This window comes from Entelurus aequoreus, linkage group LG04 (assembly GCF_033978785.1).
Source record: "Entelurus aequoreus isolate RoL-2023_Sb linkage group LG04, RoL_Eaeq_v1.1, whole genome shotgun sequence".
Taxonomy (NCBI): Eukaryota; Metazoa; Chordata; class Actinopteri; order Syngnathiformes; family Syngnathidae; genus Entelurus; species Entelurus aequoreus.
In genome coordinates, this window is record NC_084734.1 from 59,531,362 (window position 1) to 59,556,551 (window position 25,190).

At 38.8% G+C, this 25,190-nt stretch overlaps 1 protein-coding gene across 6 annotated transcripts; it reads left to right on the plus strand.

The window, feature by feature from the left end:
- The first annotated feature begins 626 nt into the window (after positions 1-626).
- ccdc142 (coiled-coil domain containing 142) lies at positions 627-25,013 on the plus strand. Of its 6 annotated transcripts, none has more exons than XM_062045370.1 (19): positions 627-908; positions 1,168-1,236; positions 6,091-6,119; positions 8,250-8,292; positions 9,346-9,566; positions 11,046-11,249; positions 11,425-12,129; positions 12,265-12,521; positions 13,727-14,019; positions 14,952-15,038; positions 15,195-15,377; positions 15,830-15,996; positions 19,292-19,438; positions 19,862-19,976; positions 20,376-20,556; positions 20,638-20,748; positions 23,957-24,057; positions 24,131-24,299; positions 24,731-25,013. In XM_062045370.1, the coding sequence occupies exons 1-19, from the start codon at positions 776-778 to the stop codon at positions 24,837-24,839; spliced, it is 3,324 nt and encodes a 1,107-aa protein (XP_061901354.1). In that variant the 5' UTR covers positions 627-775; the 3' UTR covers positions 24,840-25,013. The 6 variants fall into 6 exon arrangements, with proteins under 6 accessions (XP_061901354.1, XP_061901355.1, XP_061901350.1 ...); XM_062045366.1 differs by having other exon boundaries at positions 628-908; positions 8,247-8,292; XM_062045369.1 differs by having other exon boundaries at positions 628-908; positions 8,247-8,292; positions 20,379-20,556.
- The last annotated feature ends 177 nt before the right edge of the window (positions 25,014-25,190 follow it).

Genomic DNA, 25,190 nt, shown 5'->3' on the forward strand with positions numbered 1-25,190 from the left:
TACAGCCGCATATATTATGTGACTAGGCCGGCATGCTGTTTGTATGGAGGAAAAGCATGCGTGACGACAGGTTGTAGAGGACGTTGAAGGCAGTGCCTTTAAGGCACGCCCCCAATAATGTTGTCCGGGTCGAAATCGGGAGAAATTCGGGAGAATGGTTGCCCCGGGAGATTTTTGGGAGGGGCACTAAAATTTGTGAGTCTCCCGGGAAAATCGGGAGGGCTGGCAAGTATGAGTATTAGCGGCACTGACGCTGTATAATACTGGCGGGTCAGCTCTAATGTTAATTTGATATTGCCTCAAATGCCAAATGAAATTACACGGCGGGCCAAATTTGGCCCGCGGGTCAGAGTTTGACACCCATTGTCTAATATACTGTAATTGGTTAGTATAACAACTGCAGGGCTAAGGACAGTATAATTATGAAGTATGAATACGTGCAATGCTGAAACGTACAGCGTTGTACTTACATAATGTATAATTCAGTCTAAAAACTATTATATGTTGTACTTATATAATGTATAATTCAGTCTGAAAACTATTCACAACGGCATGTCTGTCTCTGAAATGGTTTAGCGGTGCCACAAGATGGCGGCAGTGCAACAACAAACCTGCAGAAGAAGAAAAAACTACGGAAGCCATCTTCTTTTCCATGACAACCAATGACGAGGTCGAACTCCGATTAGCTACTGTCCTAAGGTCCAGATCTTGCGAGCTATGGCTATTTTTAACACGGAGATAAAGAAGGAGGACAATTACCCTAAAATGTTGTTATATGTCACGAAAACATGACATAGTTAATGGACGAATAAAGAAAGAAGATATTTGTGTCAAATGTTTGATGGAAGGAAAAGGAGACATGCTTGATGGACGAGGAAACACGGAGGACTTTGGCTGCTACAGTAATTGTGTGTTAACTTGGCTTGCTTTTAACGTAATAGTTGTAAAGTAGTATAATAGTAGTTTAGAATTCACAAACTTGTTCCTTCTTACGCATATTCCAAACTTGCCAAACGTAGAAATACTAGTTGTATCATCATCAAAACCTTTTATGTTTCCATGTTTTGAAATGTAGATTTATTGTCATAATTTAACATGTTTGCTGCATTTAGAAGCTTCCAAAACATTGTCATCTTTAGTTCAAATCTACTTCTGATTTGTACACAGACGAGCCTGCAATGGATGAAGGTAATGTGGACATTGTCAAACATCCTGATGCAAGAGCTTCTAGAACAGGTGATCCATTTAACATATGTTTCCTTGGTGTACATTTAACATATAGTAATATATCAGTGGATATATGTTACTTTGGGGCATATTCAACACATTATGACAATGTAACATTGAATCTAAAGTGCATAACCATGAATTGATTTACGTGGACCCCGTCTTAAACAAGTTGAAAAACGTATTCGGGTGTTACCATTTAGTGGTCAATTGTACTGAATATGTACTGTACTGTGCAATCTACTAATACAAGTTTCAATCAATCAATCAATCCGGAAAGTATTCACAGCTCTCTCTTTCCACATTTTTTTCCATTACAGACCTATTCCAAAATGGATTGATATTAATAATATATTTTAAATTTTGCAAATGTATTAAACGTTTTCACAGACATTCCTCAATACTTGATGCACCTTTGGCAGAAATTACAGCCACCAGCATGACACACCTACAGGTATCTTTAGGCAGGTTTGCTCATTCCTCTTTGCAGCACCTCTCAAGCTCAATCAGCTTGGATGGCAAGCGTTGGTTTCCATCCAGGATGTCTCTGTACATTGCTGCATTCATGTTTGCCTCTATCCTGACAAGTCTCTCAGTTCATACGACTGAAAACATCCCCACAGTATGATGCTGGCACCACCATGCTTCACTGTGGAGATGGTATTGGCCTGGTGATGAGCGGTGCCTGGTTTCCTCCAAACATGATGTCTGGCATTCATGCCAAAAAGTTCAGTCTTTATCTCATCATACCAGATAATGTTGTTTCTCATGGTCTAAGAGTCTTTCAGGTGCATTTTGGCAAACTTTTGACTAAGAAATGGCTTCCGTTTGGCCACTCTGCCATACAGGCCTGGTTAGTAGATTGCTGCAGAGATGGTTGTCCTTCTGGAAGGTTCTCCTCTCTCCACAGAGAAATGCTGTAACTCTGACAGAGTGACCATTGGGTTTTTGGTCACTTCACTGACTAGATTAAAATTAATGCAGCCATCCTGGATGAAAACCAACACTTCCCAGCCAATCTGAGAAGTGCTGCAAAAACTAATGGGCAAAACTGCCCAAATATAGATGGGCCAAGATTGTGGCATGGTATTCAAAAATACTTGAGGCTGTAATTGCTGCCTAAGGTGCATCAACAAAGGATTGAGCAAAGGCTGTGAATACTTATGAACATGTGATTTTTTTGTTTTAATACATTTGCGAAAATAAAAAAATATTTTACATTTTCATTACGGGGTATTGTCTGTAGAATTTTGAGGACAATCATTAATTCCGTTTTGGAATATGCCTGTAACATAACAAAATGTGGAAAAAGTGATGCACTGTGAATAATTTCCGGGTGCACTGTATGTTACTTTGGTGTACATTTAACGTACTATGATAATATATCATTAAAATTGTATTTTGTTGTACATTTAACATATGATAATATATCGTTGAATATATGTTGCTTTGTTTTACCTTCAACATATTATGATCATAAATTATTAAATATACATTACTTTGGTGTACATTTAACATATGATAATACATAATTAAATATGTTACTTTGTAGCACATTAACATATGATATATCATTAATTATATGTTACGTTGTTGTACATTTACATATAATATATCATTAGGTTACTTAGGTGTACATTTAACATATGATAGTATATCACTGAATATATGTTACTTTGGTGTACATTTGAATATTTTATGATGAATTAACCAGAGGTGGGACCAAGTCATTGCTTTGCAAGTCACAAGTAAGTCTCAAGTCTTTGCCCTCAAGTCTCGAGTCAAGTCCCGAGTCAAGACAGGCAAGTCCCGAGTCAAGTCCAAAGTCAAGACTGGAAAGTCTCAAGTCAAGTCCCAAGTCCTGCATTTTGAATTTCGAGTCCTTTCAAGTCCTTTTAACCACAGACTAATATATTTACACAGATTGTGTATGCTTTTAAAACGCTGTATTTATTTATTAAAACAAGTGCATTTGAAATTGCAGGAAAAAAAATAGTGCTGACATTACACTTCATAATAGCACTATTATCCAGTCATTTTAAACATTTAACTAATTCCTTTACAGAATAAACACACTTGAAAAAACAAGTGCAACTGTACTTATTTGCACAAAAGTGTTAACATTGTATTTCCATGGCATATTGCATTGTAACTAGTTCCACAGCAGTTTCTATCCTGTTCTTACCTTATCTCATTGATCTCATCTCATACTGTATGTGTGTTGATGTGTGCGTACATATGAAAAACATAACAAATACATGAACAAAACAATGAACAGAGTTGTACTTTTTAGATGTCAGGGCCCTATGCAATATGTACACATATTCTTAAGATAGTATACATTTTACTGACCTTTATTTGACTATGTTTGTTTTTGTAGGTGGCTAAAACATGCGGTGCTGCTGATCGCCGTCTAACGTTACGTTACTGTGTGTGATACATTGACTAACGTAACGTTATGTGTAGGTACCTCATGCAGCCCTGCTTAAAAAAAATCACTTGACAAAAAATATGAATAAGGTAGCGAACTGCAGTGGACATTGATATGGATATTGCCGTGTTTGCAATGACGTTATAACCATAGACATCTTATATGTAGACGCAGCATTGGCTGCTTTGACACGAGCAATTTGGCCGCCATCTTGAAGTGGTGATGAGGAGCCGGCGAGCAGCCTGAACTGACAGTTGACAGGTAGAAAACAAAGATGGTGTTCAGCGTTTTCCTACTCAAATGAGCGGACTGTTGAAAATAGGAATCGGGTGATTACTTCTCACAAGTAAGATTTAACATTAATGTACTACTGGTTGTATTTTATGAAAATAATATTACCACAGAGTTGAGAAGGAGCAAAGATCTTCAATATATGTATGTGAAAAGCACAAATAAATCTTCTGGGGGAGGATGACCCCCTTACAGGGGTTTGGTTTACAAACTTTCAGCCCCACCTAAAACAAAATTCACCAGCCGCCACTGACTATGATGCATTCTCATTTTAGGCAAAATATAAGACAATACTTTCATAACAGTATAATTGTAACCAGGAATAAGTCTTCAAGTAACAATATTCAAATACTAACATTGTTGGGTAAGACAGAATTTGGTTTTATTCTGAATCCAGTGAAACAGATTGGTGGTTTTAGCTGATATACTTTACTTTCAGGTGTTTATATATGTTTATGTTGAAGTATTTGGCAGACGCTTTTATCCAAAGCGACATACATAAAAAATACATATAAAACAATCACTGTAAACATGATCATTTAAGGGAAGAATGTAATACAAAATATCAATACAAAGTGTCAAGACAGAATAAACTATCTGTTGCTGCAGCAACAGAGATACAGTCTATAAGATATATAGATATCTAATGTATTCATACATTGTTTATGTAGGATACACGCATGTATATATAACCTAATCATATTGTTTCTTCAATTTAAAAATAGATGACCGTTTTTTTCCCCTTTCTCTGGGATTATATCCCCAGTTTTGATCTCGGACGTCTGGTCACTTATAGCGTATAAGAATATTATATTACTGTTAAGCAAACTATGAATAATAAAACACGCCAAAACATGTGTCCTTTATCATAGCTACACATATAAAAAAAAAAAAGCGCGTGAAAATCAGTGGTATTCAGTGAGGTAAGATGAATTAAATGCGCTGACAGTTCATTGCTCCTGCCAAATGAATTGCACTGAGTGGAGCGGATCACCACTCCAAGATGGCGGCCCCGCGTCTCGTCTGCGCCTGAAGGCAGTAGCGCTCGATGCTGCGTACCCTTATAAGATGTCTATGGTTATAACGTTAGCAGTGAGTTTACAGCCTCACTGGTTTAACTACACAGCAAATAAAAGTCACGTTACTTAGCCAATAAACGTTAGCTTACATTCAAAATTTACCCTTCTTTGTGCATCTTCAAATGTCGAACGAGGCTGGAAGTTGTTACGTCTCCGTCTATAATATTCGAACTGCATGATTTGCATAGGGCAATTCGTTTTTTGTTGACCAAGTCGTAGTTTTAATACCCGAACGAAATTAACTTTGGCATAATTGTTTCTCACTGGCGTGTTGTTTGACAATTGTTCTTCATTGGTTGTCCTGCAATTTGATTGGATGAGTGCTGTGGGATGAAAACAGCGTAGATCTAATTTGATTGGCTGTTGTACTGAGAGCACACCAGCTGACAGGAACAACACGCTGATAGACACAGACGAAGAAAAGGAAAAATACGGAGCGGCGCTCTCCCAAATAACTTTTTAATCTTTGGGTTTTAGAGAAAGTAGCAAGTCATGTCAAGTCAAAAGGCTCAAGTCCAAGTGAAGTCACAAGTCATTGATGTTAAAGTCTAAGTCGAGTTGCAAGTCTCTTTACATTTTGTCAAGTCGAGTCCAAAGTCATCAAATTCATGACTCGAGTCTGACTCGAGTCCAAGTCATGTGACTCGAGTCCACACCTCTGGAATTAACACATTATGATAATATATCATTAAATAAATAGATATATTGCTTAACTGGAAAACAACAATAAGGGAATTCCGAAATTTAGCTTTATTCAGATCTGATCTATTGTATAAAAATTAAATCCTTCTGATCAAGTTTTTTGATTACAGAATAACAAAAAAACATCCCTGTTAATGTTTGAAGTATTTCACTTGTAAAATAAACTGAATACAAGTAAGAAACGTTTATTTCAAAGTTGATTTAGTGTTTCATGAGCGAAGTTACTCACAATGAAAAACATTGTATGTTAGCAAACATGGTCACTTTAACATGATTTCACTTTTAACAAGTCTTTGACTGAATATTGCTTTCATATTTGGTGATTTGATGACTTTTTGGATTTTTTTTTACCTCTTTCAGGAGAATCTGAATCTTCAGAAGGGGAGAAGGTTGGTGTTTTTTGTCCAATAAAATACATCGCTTCCTTTGTGTAATAATTATTATTTAGCTTATACCCAATGTATTGCACTCAGGATTTACCATAATAACCCCATAAGGGACAAGCGGTAAAAATGGATGGATGGATGTTCATGCATACTTTGGAGACATATTCAATACCAGTTAAATATTATAATATTATTATAGTAATATACATTTTAGATATATTTAGTGAAATAATATAATATATACAGCATCAAACAATCATACATTATTTTGTTTAAGTCAACTCCTAGAAGGGAAAATAACAGAAAAAAATGGATTGATAACATAACAATGATCAATAAGTGCTGTCAAGACTTTAAGATATGTTGCTCCTGGTGAACCATAACCTCCAGCCTTCCAACTAAATCATGATGTTGTTGCTCAACAAAATCACAATATCCACAAACAACTTTGCTCCACTTCTGTTGCCTCTCTGCTCACCTAAACCTTCTCCACACTACCAGCCTTTTCCCATTTTTGTACTCCCCACTCTGTCGGAAATCTCCTATCTCATCCATAAATCCAAATCCCCCACATGTCATTTAGATCCCCTTCCCACTACCCTGTCATTTTTCAAAATACAGCTGTTTCTCCAATTTTGAAGGAACCTGGTCCGAATCCAAACTATTACAATAACCTGCGTCCCATTCCCAAATCACCTTTCATCTCAAAAATTCTCAAAAAAACGGTTGCATCCCAATTGTACCTTCACCTAACCTGAAAGTCCTTCTATCAACCTTTCTAGTTTGATTTTCGCCCCCGTCACAATACAGAAACTGCCCTAATAAAAAATCACAAACAACCTCCTGACTACAGCTGATTCCAGACTTCTCACTGTCCTCATCCTCCTGGACCTGAGTGCAGCCTACACCAACTCTCATCCAATTCTCCTCAATAGACTCTCATCCATTGGCATCATCAACGCTCCACTGGACATGTTTCACTCCCAGCTCACAGGCCGCACTCAGTTCACACATCTTATATCCTTTAAATTCGATCATCCTGCAGTCGTACCAGGTGTCCCACAAGAATCTGTCTTAGGCACCCTTCATCACTTACCTTCTTCCCCTTGGCCATATATTTTGTGAATTTAACATTGACATCCACTGCTCTACTAAGCCTAATGTCACACTTTCACCCTCTCTGCTTATTTGAAATGGAAATCCTGGTGCACCTCAAACTTCATCAAATTAAACAGTGATAAAACTGAAATTATTGTTATTGGTACAAAATCCACACTTTCTAAAGTCAACAGTTTCTCCCTAACTATTGACAACTCCCCAATTTTCCTCTCCCCTTAGGTTAAGAGTTTGGGTGCCATCTTAGATAGTGCACTGTCAATCCAGTCTCACATCAATAACATCACTTGTTCTGTTTCCACTTCCGTAATATTAACCGGCTCCGCCCTTGTCTTACTGTCCACTCTGCCAGCACCCTTGTTCACAGTCTGGTCAGCTCCCACATTACTGCAACTCCCTTCTCTTCAGCCGCCCTCAGAAGTCCCTCCACAAGCTCCAACTGCTTCATAACTCTGTTGCACGAATCGTAACCAAAACCCCTTCATTCCATCACATCACACCCATCCTGCAAAGACTTTACTGGCTCCCAGTCAGGCAAAAAAATTGACAAAATCCTTTTAAATACCTTCAAGGCCATCCACAACTTCACCTGTCCTTATTTGTCTGACCTCCTCCACATCGCTACACCAGCAGACTCCCTCAGATCCTCCTTTTCCATCCACCTCGCTGTGCCATCAAACCGCCTCATCCCCATGAGAGGCAGACCTTTCAGTCACTCTACTCCCAAACTGGAGCTGTCTCCCATCCGACATCCGCAATATTGACTCCATTCATTCATTTAAATCTAGACTCAAAACCCACCTGTTCAAAATTGCATAATCACCATAACTGCTTCAGCAGTGTCTTTTCTTTGTTACATGTTGATTTGATCCTTTGTTGTTTTATCATTATCTTTTAATTATTTTATCTGTATATTCAATTGTAAAGTGTACTTGGGTTTTTTGAAAGGTGCTTATAAATAAATGTATCATTTGTCAGTCTGAAAAGACATGACAGTTTTGTTTTGTCTTTCAGAAGACATGCACATCCTGCACAGCGGCAGAAGATCACAACACGAACGGTACAGTGTAAATACAGTATTTATTTCATCTTGGAAACTGTACTTACAGTTATGTCCAATCATCGGATTATGAATCATTCATTATTTCAAATCAGGATGCAATGATTACACTCTCATGAGGCACTCTAATATTCATTCCATTAGATCATCTTTACCTCTAATTACAGCACACATCTGCTTCCGCAATGTCACAACATATATTTCGGTTAACACTTCCAGTATCTTGTATTGATGATTTGTGGAGCTGCACAGTTTTAGACAAAAATAAAATCCCGATTTTGTTCTCTCTGAATTTTCGATAACGGTTTTGATTTAACTAGGGCTGCATGATTGTGAAAAAAACAAAAACAATTGCAATTGTTCTGCTAAAAATTGCGATTGCGATTAAAATTTCCTTCGCTTGGAAATGAGCCAGCTTAGCATGTCGTGCGGATGCCTCACGAGCGCCTCCCTAGGGAGGTCCTCGTTGCACATCCCACTGGGAGGCCGCGGCAGGCCAAGAACCAGATGGGGGGGATTACATCTCCTCTCTGGCCGGGGAACGCTTCGGGATCTACCAGGAGGAAGTTGCTAATGTTGCTCTGTAGAGGAAAGTCTGGGGGTCTCTGCTGGAGCTGTTGTCCCGCGACCCCATTCCGGATAAGCGGTTGAAGATGGATGGATGGATGGATGGATTAAATTTTCTATTTTTAGTTTTGATGTACAGTATTTCAATGCATAAACTGCGAAAAAGATTAGTTAAGGAGGTCCTTCTATTTTTGTACTGTACAGTGCCCTTAAAACTGATATATTATTATAATATGTACTGACTTAAGAGGAAAACTGTAAATCATGAATACCACATTTATATCCATTATGACTGTAATAAAACTGATATATTATTATAATATGTACTGACTTAAGAGCAAAACTGTAAATCATGAATACCACATTTATATCCATTATGACTGTAAAAAAAACACAACTAGTCCGCATTCAGTAGTTTTCAATTGATTTTAATCATTTAATGTGTCATATGAGTCTCATCAATTCCTTTAAATGTCTACCTCACAGGTTCATGGTCACATAGGACCATCTCTCGTTTATTGCAAAGCACCTTCAATCCCCGTATGAGATGGCTGTTCGATTATAGCGAGGAGGATGAAGAGGAGGAAGAAGAAAACTTGGTCATGGCCTACAACCTAGTGTCCCGGTCCTCTGTACGTCTGCTACGTTTGCAGCAGGTGCTTCTGAGTGTACCAATGCTGTGGCAACATGTCAGCGCTTCTTCCAAGGTTAGCTTTTTGTAATTTTACAATATATAAAACACCACTTTTGTTCTGATTTTGCAATTTTTGAAACAACATAAGCGTTACAATTCAAGTGACAATAAAAATCCAATGTCTTGAAACACTTTGTGTAATTGCTAGGTATGCTGAAAAAATTTAATTTACATCCAAATCGTCATTTCTACTTAAACTGATTCTAAAAAGATTAATAATTTTCAAGAATCGATTAAAAATATATATATGTGTGTGTGTATGTTTATGTATACAGTATATAGATTAATCGCTACTTCAGCAATGAAGGTTGGCTTATACCATTCAGCATATACATATATATATATAAATATATATATATGTGTATATATTTATATATATATATATATATATATATATATATATATATATATATATATATATATATATATATATATATATATATATATATATATATATATATATATATATATGTACATGTACATATGTTTTCCCCAAATGTCTTGAAGAGCCATAACCTGCTTTGAAAATATTTTATTATAACTTTTATACCTAATTATTTATTGTGAGAATTTGGTGTGGGTTTTCGCCGGGTACATGCCAATAAAGTGCATGTTAGGTTGATTAAAGACTGAAAATTGTCCATAGGTGTGAATGGTTGTTTGTTTTTATGTGCTTTGTGATTGGCTGGCGACCACGGTGTAGCTTGCCTCTCGCCCAAAGTCAGCTGGGATAGGCTCCAGTTTACCCGTGGTAAGCCGTTTAATGGATGAATGGTTTGAATCAAGGATCGTGTTAATCGGTAATCGATTTTGAATCAAATCGTCACCCCAAGAATCGTTATTAAATGGAGAGTTGTTGTAAGATTAACATAACTATTTACGGCATTTTGTGTTTGTGTAGGAGTCATCGGCATGGCACATATTAGCAATATTTCTACAAAAGTGCTCAAAGTCTGTCAAATATTTTATGCACAGGATGCGTTATTTTGTTGATGTATGATACATGGGACTTCTTCAGTGCAAAGGTGTTTCTAAGCCCCCCACATTTCCTGATGTGAAGCTGAAGAAAGCAGTATGCTTCTATATGCTTCAACCCGGCTATAAAATCTTAGCAATGTTCAAATATTTGTATGTTTCCGTAAGTTGTAGTTATCTTATTATTTAGCTCATTTAAAGGGGTCATGTTAAGGGTTTTTTTTCTACATCTAAAACACTTTCTTGTGTGTCTACATAACATGTAATGGTGGTTCTTTGGTCAACATGTTGCATGGATTATTCTTCAAGCCACTTTCTGACCGTCTGCTCAGGATGCGCCCATTTGTTGGTTTTGCCTAATAGGTTCCCTCTAAAGTAAATAAACAAATGATATTCAAAAATATGATTACATTTCAATATGAACAATCCAAGGCTGGCTTAAAGTACCATTCTGCAAATTATCTGAAAGATTGTTTTGACTTGTTCTGCACACATTTTCTCCCTCTCCTTTGTCCAGGTCTGTGTCAAAGTCTGTTCAGCAGGCAGCGAGATTCTTTTGAACGAACACTACCGAGCTCTGTGTAAGCTGATGGAGCAGAGATCATTGCTGCTGTTCATTCATGAATACTCCAGGAGGGCTCGTCTCACTGCTGCATACATCTCCAAAGTAGGCCATCTACTTGAAGATCTCCTGAAGAAGTCACAATTGACTTCTAAGCAGGTTTGTTGAAATGCATGATGTTTTAATGCTCTGTTAAGTGGTGTGAATGGATGTGAAAGCCTCTACTACCATCAGACTGATGATGCCACGTGAACAATTAAGAAAGAAAAATGTTTGGAAAATAATAAGACTCAGTGGAAATTTGCTTCAAATAACACAATTGTTTCTTCTGCAGACTCCACATTTGTGCTTTTCAGTCAGGGTCCATCTTAGCTCCTTGTGCCGGGAGTTCCGGATCCATGTCAACCACTGGTCTTGTCTGTCTGCAAAAGTCCAGTCAGACCGTTATCTGAGGCGAGCTCTTGGCCAGCAGAACAAGTTGCTGGTAGACATCAGACAGACTCTTGACTTGCTTGGACTGCAGGCGCTGGTTTTGATGGAACGTTATGTGCATGCTGTCCTGTCTGCTGTAGCACAGTCTGATTTGGACCACATTCAAAAAGACGTCCTTGAAGATATTTTGGATAGTACAGACCTGTACAACCAAGTAGTGGAGGAGCAGAGATTACAACACAGCATCCCTGAGCTGAGAAGTCAAATATTACAACAAGGATGTTATCCCACCCAGATGACCTGTCAAAGACATCATCCCACTGCGGTCTCAGTCAAAGACCTGTTGCATATGTTTTCAGTTCAACATGCTAACACGGCAGCTATTCAGCTCCATAGCTGGGCCTCTAAGCAGTGTGTGTGTGTGTGTCGGCCACTAACTAAACAAGCCAGATTTCCTTCACCATCAAATTGGGTGCACGACACGTTCTTTATTTCTTGCTCCTCTATTGGGACCTGCCATCCTTACACTCCTGAAGTTCATGTGGAAAAAGAAAGACATCTTCCTGATTCAGACAAGACCAGCTTTTCTCCTATCAAAGAGTCCAATGTGAGTAATGTCTCCTATCAGTGCCAGAAGTGTCTAACCTATCAAGAATGAGAAAGCTCTTTAAGAAAGTCAGCACATTTGCCACATGCAACCTGCAAGTCTTTATTAAACATCCCTCTCTTCCACTTTTGCCAGCAGGACCGCTCCAAAGTAGAGCTTCTTATTAATATGCTTGCTTCCTCCAATGATCTACTGGCTCCACTGTTCCGGCAAGCAGACTCATCACTAGCAGAAGCACCAAGTATGAAGATGTTACCCGGTGCTGTAAGCAATGGAAAAGCAGATCCAAAACATGCAGCGTTAAAACAAAGCATCAAGGATTGCAGTATCAAAGAAAATGTCCAAGAAGTTGTTGAACTGGAGATTACCTCTAGGCCAGCAGTCCATTACAGGTAACTGCTGCACTCCTTACAAAAATAATACAGACTGTAATATGATGTATACTGTATGTATAGTGTACACCAAGGGCCTGATCTACTAAGATTCAAATACCACGCGCTAAACAGCATGTGCAATCTATAAAATAGAGCGTACCTTTAGTAACGCGTGTTGCGTGTGATCTAACATTGCACGTGCTACTTATAACCTCCTTATTTAAATGAGTTTTTTGTGTGTACTATGTGGATTTCACCATGGAGACACTCCACCATATACTGCACGTTCATGTTACCATGTTCTCCTACCTGTGGCGTTTTGCTATGTTTTCAAACGAGCAGGAGACATGTACCACTTTTTATGGGCATTTTAGAAGCAGTTCTGCTTTGCATCCACAATGAAACCCAATTTTTTTGTGTGATGCAAATGCGCAAATCGGATAGAGGCTGCACTTCCTGCACTTAAGACGCAAAAAATGCATACTTTAAGAGGTATTTTTCATATAGGAGATATTTTAATAATATTTATTGTATGTGACAAAATAAAACACCATTTAAAAAAAACGCTGTAGGACACCAAAACGCATCAATTGAATTTGTTTTAACTGGCCTCTTAAGTCACCCAGCATGCAGCTATAAAATTATGAAAGGATATTGCTGAATAGACAATATGTCTAATATGTTTTATTTCTGACATTCCAAATATGTTGACACACATGTAGGATAGAGGATTATTTGTCCATCATCTGTCTTTGCAGCATGAGCACCTCCTTTCTCACAGCCATGTGTGTAACTGTCAGTTTGTACTTACTTTTCAGACGTGCAAAATAAGATGCAAAATGGTGATTAGTGTTGATAAATAACATTCCTCGTGCATTCTGTATAACATATTAATTAGCATCTTCTCCTCTCAGTATTGTAAGCATTTTGATGATCAGCATATATTCATTAAGCCAGAGACGCAAAATGGATTGCACGCCTTAATTTCCTGATTTAAGAGACGCAATCCACTTTGCACACATTAGTAGATCAGCTTTGCGTGTGCTATGAAGTTGCACTTGTTTTAGTACATGCAAACCTTTAGTAAATCAAGCCCTAAGTCTGACATTGATTGACATAGAGTTGTTTTTGTTCATAACCACATATGGAATGAAATATGAATGAGTATATTCCATATACTCACACTGCACACATATTACCTCATCCAAACATGTCTTCTTCAGCTCAGCCTCTGGACAGCATGGCCCTGAAAAGGCTGTGCGAACAGATGGTAAAACAGCTGAGCATGAGAATGCTGGTCGCCCTCGCTCCGTTCAGTGGTCAGACCTGGGTCAGTCAGTGGCATTTGATGATCTGTTGGGACAGTACCATGCATTGCTGTGGGATCGCTGCAGAAAAGCACTGTGGCTGCAGATGCATGTGCCACAAGCAGGAAGACGTGCAGGCAGCTTCAACCTTCACGACAACCACAGGAACTTTCAAGTCCTGCAGATGATTAGCCAGGCCTCAAAGACAGGTGAGAAGATGTGTTTAGATTCAAATATTCATAGTACCAATTAAAAATATGCATTCATCGTTCGTCGTTCATCTGCTTGCTTGTACTTTATAAATGGAAACTTATACGAATGAATGTATGTCTAATGTCTCATTTAGGACATTTACATCTTTAAAAATTAGATATCACTCATTTCAGAAAGTGAAAGTCATATATTGTATGACTTTCATACAATATGACAACAGTCATATGACTCCATTCAATTTATATGGAGTGAAATATTTTAGGACTTATGTCTCGCATTTTGTATGATTATATCTTACAGATCATGAAAAAAAAATGTGCAGTGCCTGTAGATATTACATTTCCCAGCTCATTGGATAGATTAAATGAATAATACAGCAATGATTCCACGATATCGCCTCAAATAACATGATAATGTACAGATTAGCTCTAATTTCATGTCCATACTGTGTTTACAGTTCCCAGGGGGCATATTTGCATGATACAAATATATGATCTTAATACAATAAATATATTATTGTACACTGACACCCACCCCCACCCCCAGACATTACATTACACAGGCTGAAGAAAGTTACGGTGTATAATAAACATTCTATTGCTGCTGACTAAAATTTGTGACTCATTTTGCATATATTTTTTTTATGACAAGATGATTCCTGCCATAACTGTATGTCACTGCATATTAATATAGTCTCAGATTAATTTATTTTCTGTAGTGCTAAAGTAAAAAATATATATTATATGATATTTTACCATGTTTGTAGTAAAGAAGAGATTCATGGAGTGTTACCCTTAAAATCACATTGGCTCTTAGGATATTCGACTTTGAAAACCTCTGCCTTATCCTATCTTCTGTCCTAGACATCATTTTTATTATTATTATCTATTATTGTTTTTATTGTTATCAACTGATATTTGTATTGCAGATGAACTTCCAAAGGAGGGCAGAGCCATGTTGGAGGAGTTCAGTCTAAGCATGTTAGTCAGCACAGTACATGCTCAGTGGGACTACGGTTAGTGTCTTTAAAACACCACATATTTTTACCTCATTACTGACTTGGACTCAAGTGTGGTTACATCATCTGCAGCAGGAGACTTATATTCTTAACTTGGGTGGAGGGATACTTTCAGGCTGTCTTTTTAATGCAATGTGTCTTGTCTTTCCTCAGTGGTGTGCAGAAGTTTAGGTGCAGCTTTGAAAGACAAGTGTCAAACATGTGTCAGTCAGCGTGGCAGGCCTTTGATGCCATCATCAAATCACAACAAGAGCATGATGATGTCGATGACAGCGGAAAACTTGCTGCAGCTTTTTCCACCTCTACTGTCCTCTGTGTCCTACTGCAGCACACCAGGTAAACACACACACACACATCTGCGGTATTACTTTGGTTTGGATTGGTAGCAAGAATACAAAAAGGATATATATCTAAAATCTGCATCCTCCTCAGGAGTCAGTAAGCATGTGATAATCAGTAATTAAATAATCAATCAACGTTTATTAAAACATCACAATGGTGCCCAAAGTGCTTAACATTATCAAATCATTTGACGTCACCTGTTTGTTAAACACACATCAAAGCTTGACATCGCAACTAAAAATCGTATCAAGTTCCATCTGTTAATAGTATTTCATTTCATTTCATTTCATTTAATTTCATTTCATTTCATTTTTATTTATCTCCTTCATTGATGTGCTTCTTTTATTAATCTTTACAAAGACACCATGTAATTTGTGGTTTGGCAGCAATATTTTGAAATGTTCTGTTACACTGCACTTGATAAGACAGTTTCACTCTTTGTCCAGGTTCTTTTGACTTCTTCCCATCATGGAGCACTCTCTGCAGAAGGAACATTAACTTGATGTTAGCCACAGTGCAACTATCCACTGCGTGGATCATGTCTAAGGCCTACCAGTTCCTCTCTTCGTGGAGCCTAAACAAGTTCCTAATCATTACACAAGGAGACCTCAATGTAAGATGGCAATCACTATACTTGTTTGTATCCATCTTCTTCAGTTTATTCGGGTTGCAGGGTAGTAGGCTCAGTAGGGAAACCCGTATTTCTTGGTCTCCAGCCACCTCTTCCAGGTCCACCGGTGGGCCAGCTGTGAGACATAATCCCTCCAGCCTGTCCTAGGTCTACCCCGAGGCTTCCTCCTGGCTGGTCATGTCAGGAACACCTGACCAGGGAGGTTTCTAGGAACTAGATGCCCGAGCCTCCTCAAATGGTTGTTCTCTTTCTGAAGGAGCAGTAGCTCTACTTGAGCTCCTCCTGGATGACTAAGCTCCTCACCCTATGTCTAAGTGTGAGTCCAGACAGTCGGCTGCTTGTATCCGTGATCTTACTCTTCTGGTCACTATCCATAGCTCATCACCGTAGTTGAGGGTAGGGGTGTAGATAGATCGGTAAATTGGGAGTTTTGCCTTCTGGCTCAGCTCACTCTTCACAACTATGGTCCGATACAGCAGCCGCATTACTGCAGAGGCGATTCTGATCCACCTGTTGATCTGGCGCTCCAGCTTTCCCTCACTTGTGAACAAGACGCCGACATACTTGAACTCCTCCACCTGAAATAAGCCCTCACTACAAACCCAAAGGGTGCCTGTCACCCTTTTCCAATTAAGAACCATGACCTCAGTTTTGCAGGTGCTAAGTCTCATCCCAGAAGCTTCACACTCAGTTGTGATCCCATATTTCTCAAGTAGCTCAGACAGGGTCCTAAAGTCCCCAAACTGGACACCCTCAAAACCTTGGCCGTGTCTACAAATTCTGTCTCTAAAATTATGAAAAAAAACAGTGATAAAAGGCAGCCTTAATGGAGGCCAACCTTCACCATGAACAGGCTTGACTTGTTGCTGGCAATAAGAACCAGACTACTGCTTTGGTTGTGCAAAGAACTGAATGTCACGTAATAACCTTCAGTCATGTCCTCAGACTCTGCTTCCTCTTCGTAAGATGTGTCAGTGAGGTTGAGAAGAGTCCCAAATCATTCCTTTTACTCCCCAATGATATCCTCATTTGAGGTCGGTAGGCCTCCGTCCCAACTGTAAACAGGGTGGAAAGGACATCCCCCTCCTTTTCTCAACAAGAACATCTTTTTAACTGGCCAAAAATCTTACTCATGGCCCTCACAGAACTACTCCCCCACCCAGGTTTTTGCTTTGATTACCACCTAAGCCGTGACCCGCCGAGACTGCCGGTACAGTGTCTGTCAGCTGTTTGAGGAGTCCAACAAGCCAGCCATGCTTGGTAAGCTTGATGGTTTCCATAACCTCAGGTATCCACCATCGGATTTGAGGTTTGCCACCACGACTGGCAACCAACCACCTTGTGACCACAGCTGTGCCTAAACAATGGCGTAAAGTGGGGAGGGGGGCTCACTCAAGAGAATTCTTTCAGCTCCCAAGTGGCTCCTCAAATTGTTTTGTTGCTTGATTTGATTTTTTACTGATGTAAAAAAATAATTCATTGGGTTTTATATATATGCACGACATGTAACAAGTGCAAAAACTAAAACTAAATGATAAACTACTAAAACAACCATATCACTTACTTAGACCAGGGGGTCTTCAATGTTTGCCAGGCAAAAGACCCCCAAACTGATGGACAGAGAGCGGGGACTCTGTACTTGTATATCCTGTATGAAATTGTGATTGTGTTTTGATTTAAACTGGTCCTAAAGGTACCTTGTTATTGTGCAATACTAGAATATTCAAATAATACAGTATGGCGCTGCTAATCGCTAGCTGGAAACGAGCACACTAATGGCAAGTTGGAAACTTGTTAGATTTGTGCGCTTATCTCTGGCTACCTTAAATGCTGACGTGAATATTATAATATAAACATTCATTAGTGTTTTTATTTTAAACCTGCAAAGTACAATGAGTAGGGTGGCCATGCCACTGCCATTGCTAAACTGTGTGTTGCAGAAAGGTTAAAGGGGACCTCTGATGAATTTCGTCTTTTCTGAATTATGTGTGCTGTTTCAATGATTGACACTTGTGTCAAACAACACCAAATAAGTTTTGCACGCAGTTTTAAATGCCTGTGTTCGCATGGTTTTTGCTCTGGCTACGTTATGACGTCATAGCGAGGTGAATGCACTTATTTGGACATTAAGTCAAGCTCTCAGCCATAGGGAGAATAGCTCTTTCAGGCTAAGGAGAAAAACAAAGCAACCGACGTGCGACATGCAGTGACGTAAATTATGCAGCTCTGAATCAATCGGAGAGTGTGCAGATGTATCTAATGTTGTGACCGCTAAATTACATAAAATAAATTACACACTAAAGCATATCCAATACATATTATCTAGAGTTTAGACTACAAGGAAGTGTGTTAAAAATGTACATTAAAAATCATCATAGATTCCCTTTAATGTGTATTCAAAGACATGTAAATTTGTGGAATAATTGCCAGGGAGTATAAAATTTTTTAAAATGTCTTTATTACACGACCCTTCTGCAGTATCTCTGCAGACCCCTGGAGGTCACGGACCCCTGTTGAAGAACTCTGACTTAGACAAGAAGGTCCAATCTGCCTGGTCTGTGAAGCATTTTCCCCCGCAGTCTAATCCAATTCATCACCAGCTGGTCATCACCTGACAGCTCAGCCCCTCCCCTTACCCGTGTGTCCAAAACAGCATGTCTGATGATACGACTATAAAGTCCATCACAGATCTGTGACCAAAGGTTTCCGGATTCTTATAGACATCCTTACGTTTAAACACTGATTTTTATGGACAAACTGAAGTTACCACAGAATAACGTAACACTATACAGCGTGGCTCGGGTGGTAGAGCGGCAATTCCTGCAAGTTGAGGGTTCCAGGTTCGACCCCAGCTTCCTCCATTGTAGTCCTGTCCGTTGTGTCCTTCTGATGGGTTGTGGTTAGGGCCTTGCATGGCAGCTCCCACCATCAGTGTCTGAATTTGGAAATACTGTCAAAGCGTTTTGAGTACCTTGAAGGTAGAAAAGCGCTGTACAAGTATAATCCATTTACCATTTGAAACATGTTTTGATCAGAGAGGCTCTTGAATTTGTATTTTTACCAAAATGACAATATATTGCCTCATACACACAGGTCACAATGTCACTTAACACCAAAAGTGTTTGATGTGGTTGAATAAGTCATTCTGGATGTACTGTAGTATCAAGTACAGGAGAAACTAGAGTGTCAATCCCTCCCCTGATTACTCTATGAATGACCTGCAATTGTAATACAATTTTTTTTTTCAAATAACTACTGACTTGTTTATTGGCTGCAGGTGCTGAGAGAGTCGCTTGACACAGTGGTGCTACAGACTAAGTCCTTTATGCTGTACTCCAACCATCTGTCCACTCATCACATTCACCAGCAGCTTTTACTCAAACAGCAGTTCACAAAGCTTGAGAGTGCTGTATCCCAACTGCAGGTGACTTCATCCGCTCTACTTTATATGCCAAAACACTGTAGGTGAACGTCTTACAATAAAAAATGAGGAGCTGAGCCCTCTGAATCTGTGATTTCGGCCATGACTGTGCAGGTGCTTTGTGTCGGCATCCTGGTGGCCATGGTCTTTGAGCTTCTGGTGCAGATGGTTCCTCTGATAATGTTTCTTTACCTGGCTCCTTCATACTTAGCCATGCATTTGTGTGTGCGCGCGTGTTTGTGTGTGCTTGTGTTTGTCCGGTGATGTGGTGTATGGGGGGAGGTGGGTCATCCGAGCATTGAGTTTTAAGTCTGTAAAGCACATTGTGTTGCATTTGTTTTAATAAATGAAAAATGCTTTATAAAAAGTGATTGATGTGTTACTACTTTGTTTTTCCCCACATTATCCACTGCTGATTATCATCAGGACTTTTCTTCTCTGGTTTTGGAGACGTTTTCCAAGGACTGCAAAAGAATATCTGCTGATGTCTTTGAGCAAACCATGCCCTCTGCTGGACACTGGAGACCTAACCACAGGCCAGGTACTCAACTCATGCAATTTTGCTGAATCAGTTCTTGGCCGATACTACTACTACTTTACAATACTACTACTTGATGTCTACCAGGTCCATATTGAGAGTAAGGAAATCAAAAGGCTTTGTTTTGTGGAAGTGCATTAGTTGATGTTCTTGAGGTACACTTTGACTATATAAGCAGACTGCCATGTTTAGGTGCATTAATAAGTTGTAGTTGCTTTTATTGTCACATCCATTAAGTTGAGACATGCTTTACATTGAAAGGTTGTTCTTTTTTTGTTGGCATCGTCCTATAGAACACTGCTAAAGCTCTAGTACTTCCTGACGTCTTGTGGTCACCGTGACTTATTATCCATGCTATGTTCTTTTATTTTATGAATTCATTGAACACTGTCTTTTGCTTAGCAGACTTTCCAAGGAGTCCCAGTGAGTATGCATCTCTAGCAGCTCAGAATGTCATTGGTCAGGTTTTGGAGGGTGTGACATCACTGTCTGATGACGCCCGCACCCAAGCTCTCAGTTTAAGCATGACTGCCTTCATGGAGGCATGGATGGAACACATCCTGAAGCACAAGATCAAATTCAGGTATGTCCGACATTCACGTTACCGCTGTGCGAAATAGGGTGAGTGAATTGTGTGCTAACATGGTCCCTGCTTCCTCACCAGTGTCCAGGGAGCGCTCCAACTCAAGCAGGACTTTGATTCTATCAAGGAATTGATCTGCTCAGACACATACGCTCTGCCGGAGGAACTCCTTTGTCGAATACTCAGCCTCAGGTATCGCTCCAGCAAAATCTTAGTGATGAACCCCTGGGGATGATTCCAGAAAGTGGTAAAATAATAACTCTGAGCAATGTTCCCTATAATTGTTCATGTGTGTGAGCAAACACAAAAATTCCCTGAGCATTCAGTGGAGCACATGTGACATTAGACATGCACACTGTGGCCATACCAGCAGCACACATGTCCCAAACCTGACATCATAATAATTTAAATGTCTTATTATTATAATCAAATGACAGAATGTTATTTTATAATATAGGTGTGTTGGCCCACTTACAATGAAAATGACAAAAAAATGTTCTTCATGAGCTACAGTATGTACCAGTATTGTATGTCTGGGTGGGGGTTTAGAAATAATGTGTACTCCTTTCAGGGAGCACATTTAGTTCCCCTTAAAATACTCACATGTTGCACATTTAGATGTAAGCATTGGATAAAGTGGACATTTCTGTAACTCTCTGTCTGTGAAATATATCTTTTATGAGCATTTATGTAATCTAGTAACAGCTTTTCCTGATTAATATCCATAAATTACCATTCTTAATAAATGACAGTAAAATCTCTTGTGACCACTTGGTGTCACCTCTTATTCACAATTGTGTTGCAAAATCATACAAGGCAAGGCAAGGCAACTTTATTTGTATAGCACTTTTCATACACAAGGCAGACTCAAAGTGCTTCACAGCACAACATTTGGGACAACAAAGTAAAATGAAAGAGAATGAAAGCAAAATTACAATTAAAATTAAAGTGCTGACAATAAAAAATAAATAAAAACAGTGCGGACGTTAAAAGTTAAAAGATTAAAAGATTTAACTTAAAGCTAAGGTGAACATAAAAGTTTTCAGTCTAGTTTTAAAAGTAGTCAGAGTTGGGGAAAGTCTGACATCTTCAGGAAGTTTATTCCAGCTATTTGTTGCATAGTGACTGAATGATGCTCTCCCTTGATTTGAGTTTACTCTGGGAACCGCTAACAGATTGGTCTCAGAAGATCTTAGTGATCTAGAGGGCTTATATAGTGGGAGCATATCAGTGATATACTTCGGCCCTAGACCATGTAGTGATTTATATGTGAGCAAGAGGATTTTGAAATCAATTCTCTGATGTACAGGGAGCCAATGTAAATTAATTATGTGTTTATTTTGTTTAGAGTTCAGATGGGATTAAAATTTTGTGCGCAGCATAGATTTGCTGTACACAAAAATGTGTGAGCAGTGCACAATTGCGCAGACGCGCACGTTAGAGAGAACGTTGACTCTGGGTATGTTATCCTCAAAATGAGGGAAACTGGGTTTTCATTTCAGAAAGGGTTAGGTAATACTCACCAAGCAATCACCATAATGATCGACTCTCTGCCTAAACTGCTCACTGTCAACCTTTTTTTCCAAGAAACCCCAACTTCAACCTGACATACCGTGAACTTCTCTTTTCTTCTTCCATTATTCCTGTCACACCTCATTTAGTTTCTTTCAGCTCACTCACTATCTTACTTAATTCCATTAAACCTTCTGCTTGGTGTCTTTGCTCTGCATTTTGACATTTTATCAGGAGACGCTTATAACATTTCAATATCTCCTATTTTCTTTATCTTCTATTTCATATTATTAAGTGAACGTTGAAAAATCAACATCTTCAAATTTCAAAATGACTGTTTTCTATAAACATTTTCTTCTCATTAACTCTTTTAACATTTGTTCTTCTCTTGTTTCTTCCTCTCTCTTTCCATATTTTCCTCCAACATACTATACAATATACCTTGTTGTCCTACTTAGGGAAACAGCCACAATGACAGCAAAGATTAGGTCAACAGGCATTCAATGTCAACAATTACAAACTGTATTGCACATTACACACTCCTCTTTTATCTCCATACAGTCACAGCAACCTTCCCAAATCTCAAATCTTTGCAAAAAACAGCTTGACGGGTAAACTAGCGACCTCTTGTGTCACGCCCATCTTGGTGACTAAGCTTTATTGATCATGAGTTTTTACTGTGGTCCTAACTCAGAGCCAACATACTCAGGATCGATTAAACTAACTCACAGGAGCTGTTCTAAAAGCCCAAACTTTGTGTTTTCAATCTTAGGGATGTCAACTCAGGCTTCAGGGTTACTGTAGGCTCCGAGTTGCCCCTTGTTTAATGACATGAAGGTGGTTTGTGAATATTCAAGACACTTTAATGTTTGAACGTTGTTGTTTTTAAATTAATAATAATAAACAGTGTTGTGCAAAGGTTCTCACAAGTCACAGCAAGGGTAGCGAATATCTAATCCTCCCATTTTAGTGGCTTCTGGTTGCAGGGGATCCAGGTGACATCCTGCGACCACATCATTTCCTTCCTCCAAAATCTCCTCTGGCTTCCAATTTAGCATCACATACAGTTTAAAATATTCTTACTCACTTTCAGAGCACTACACAATCTAGTTACCCTCGACCCCACATAATTTCTCCACCTGCACTCCCCAACCCATCCATCCCCTCTGCTTGTCTGACGCCAACATCCTGTTATCACCCTCAATCAAAGGCCAAGCACCAGACCTGAGGCAACAGAGCTTTTTGTTTCGCTGCACCCTCACTTTGGAACTCTGCTGTAACCGGTCCACTTTCAAGATGAAAGATTTTGATCTAGCTTTAAATCTTTAATGCTTTTATTTTATTCAACACATACTGTAGTTGTTTTCTGTTGTTTAGAGAATGACTGATATTTTCTGTATTTATTGCCTTTTTGTATTTTATTAATTCTACTTTTATTACTTATTGTTAAGTGCCTTTGAGGTTTTAAAAAAGTGCTCCTAAAGAAAATATATTATTTCTATAACACGCCCAAAGAAACAAAATTGAGACAGAATAATGTGTTTGTGGTATTTTACACAAAAATGGAAAAGCAGATCTGATCAATGGCGGCAGTTTGGATATACAGTATGCTGAGGATGCAGGTACAGTATGGTGTAGGCTAGTTAGACTGAGTGCGGACCAGTAAGGCCAAACCATGCCATGTCAGCAAACATAAACTGTCCACCCCTCAAAATCATAAGGTATGCCCCATTTTTCACCTTTAATCAAACATTAAAGCCAAATACGCTTCACTTTTATCAACAATTTATTTCATCATGTATTTGGTTGAAAACAGAAATGTAATGGTAACTTTTTCACAATGCATGAACAAGACTTTGATTTGGTTGCTATTTCCTTTTGTGTGCAGAGTTTTTCAGCAAGTGGACTCTGCAGTTTTGTGCTTGCTTCAGCAGCCACATGTCAAACCGTACCTGCACAGCAGAGCCTGGGAGCCTTTCACACACTGCTGTGAGTCCTGCATTAACCCATAGGAACACCAATTAGGTCACTAATGCAATCCATATACATGTGATCTTCGTAGGTGCCTCTAAGAGCAGCACAGACAGCTTGAATGCAGCAGTTGGGAGCAGTATTAGCAATCTGAGGGTGGTGGACAGAGACTACATGACCCAATCCGACCCTTCAGTTGTGACAACTGACATCCCCTCGGTGGATCCGTTTATTCCTGGAGAGCCTTACCTTGCCCCAAGGTTATATGTTGACGCTTGTATAACTTTAAACATGTTTAAAATGTTGTTAACATGAGACTCCATTTGTTGTTTTGGTGCATGTCGATAATAGAAAATGGATGCTACAAAAAAAGTTGAATAAGAACAAAGATAATTAAAGGCGCAGTAAGGTTCATTCTTTGAGTAGAACATGAACCAGTATTTAACATTTTTTGCATTTTATGATGTGGTTTGTACTGGCTGCAGGTTGTAATCATCGAAATGATTAAGAAATGAATAAGTCAATCTTAAAATATTGCATTGTGTGTGTACTAAGTAGTGAATCTACATAATAGAAATGGTTCAATTTTCAGGTTGAAACACTGAAATACATTCATTGAAAGACACCTGAATATTCAAACATGTTTGCATTTGTATGTTGTGAAGTAAGCCAACTTTTCCTGTGCTTCCAGCTTGGCTCTGGGTGCTCGTCAGCAGCAGTGGTTGGACTTAAGAATTCAGAACGGTTGTCGCCGCTGGAGGTTGCCAGGACTACAGTGTCTTTCCGGGTCGGATCCCTAAACAGAACTCAGCCGAACACAGCTAAATGGTGCTTTGTCACAGGCAATAACGATCACTTGAAACGCACTTTTTAATTAAAAATAGTGTTAGATCTTTGGACCGTTGTTTCATTGAACCACAAATAAACATTTGAAATGTGAAGGCTTTCAAATAAAGTCAAACATTGAATTTCTAATAAGGTTTTGTGTTTGTATATTCATTTCTGATGTTCATAACCCAGAAAAAAATAAATTAGGTGTAATGTTAACATGTTTTGATGTCACTTTTAGAGTGTATTTATAGATGCATCATCTTGCTTGTATTCATGAAAACTACACTAAAATACTTATAAATTCATAGGCCCTTGTTTTT

Coding starts and splice junctions, on each gene's coding strand:
- ccdc142 (XM_062045366.1), top strand. CDS start 776: ATGTCACGAAAACATGACATAGTTAATGGACGAATAAAGAAAGAAGAT. Junction 8,293..9,345: donor AGAAGATCACAACACGAACG/GTACAGTGTAAA, acceptor TCTACCTCACAG/GTTCATGGTCACATAGGACC. Junction 11,250..11,424: donor CACAATTGACTTCTAAGCAG/GTTTGTTGAAAT, acceptor TTTCTTCTGCAG/ACTCCACATTTGTGCTTTTC.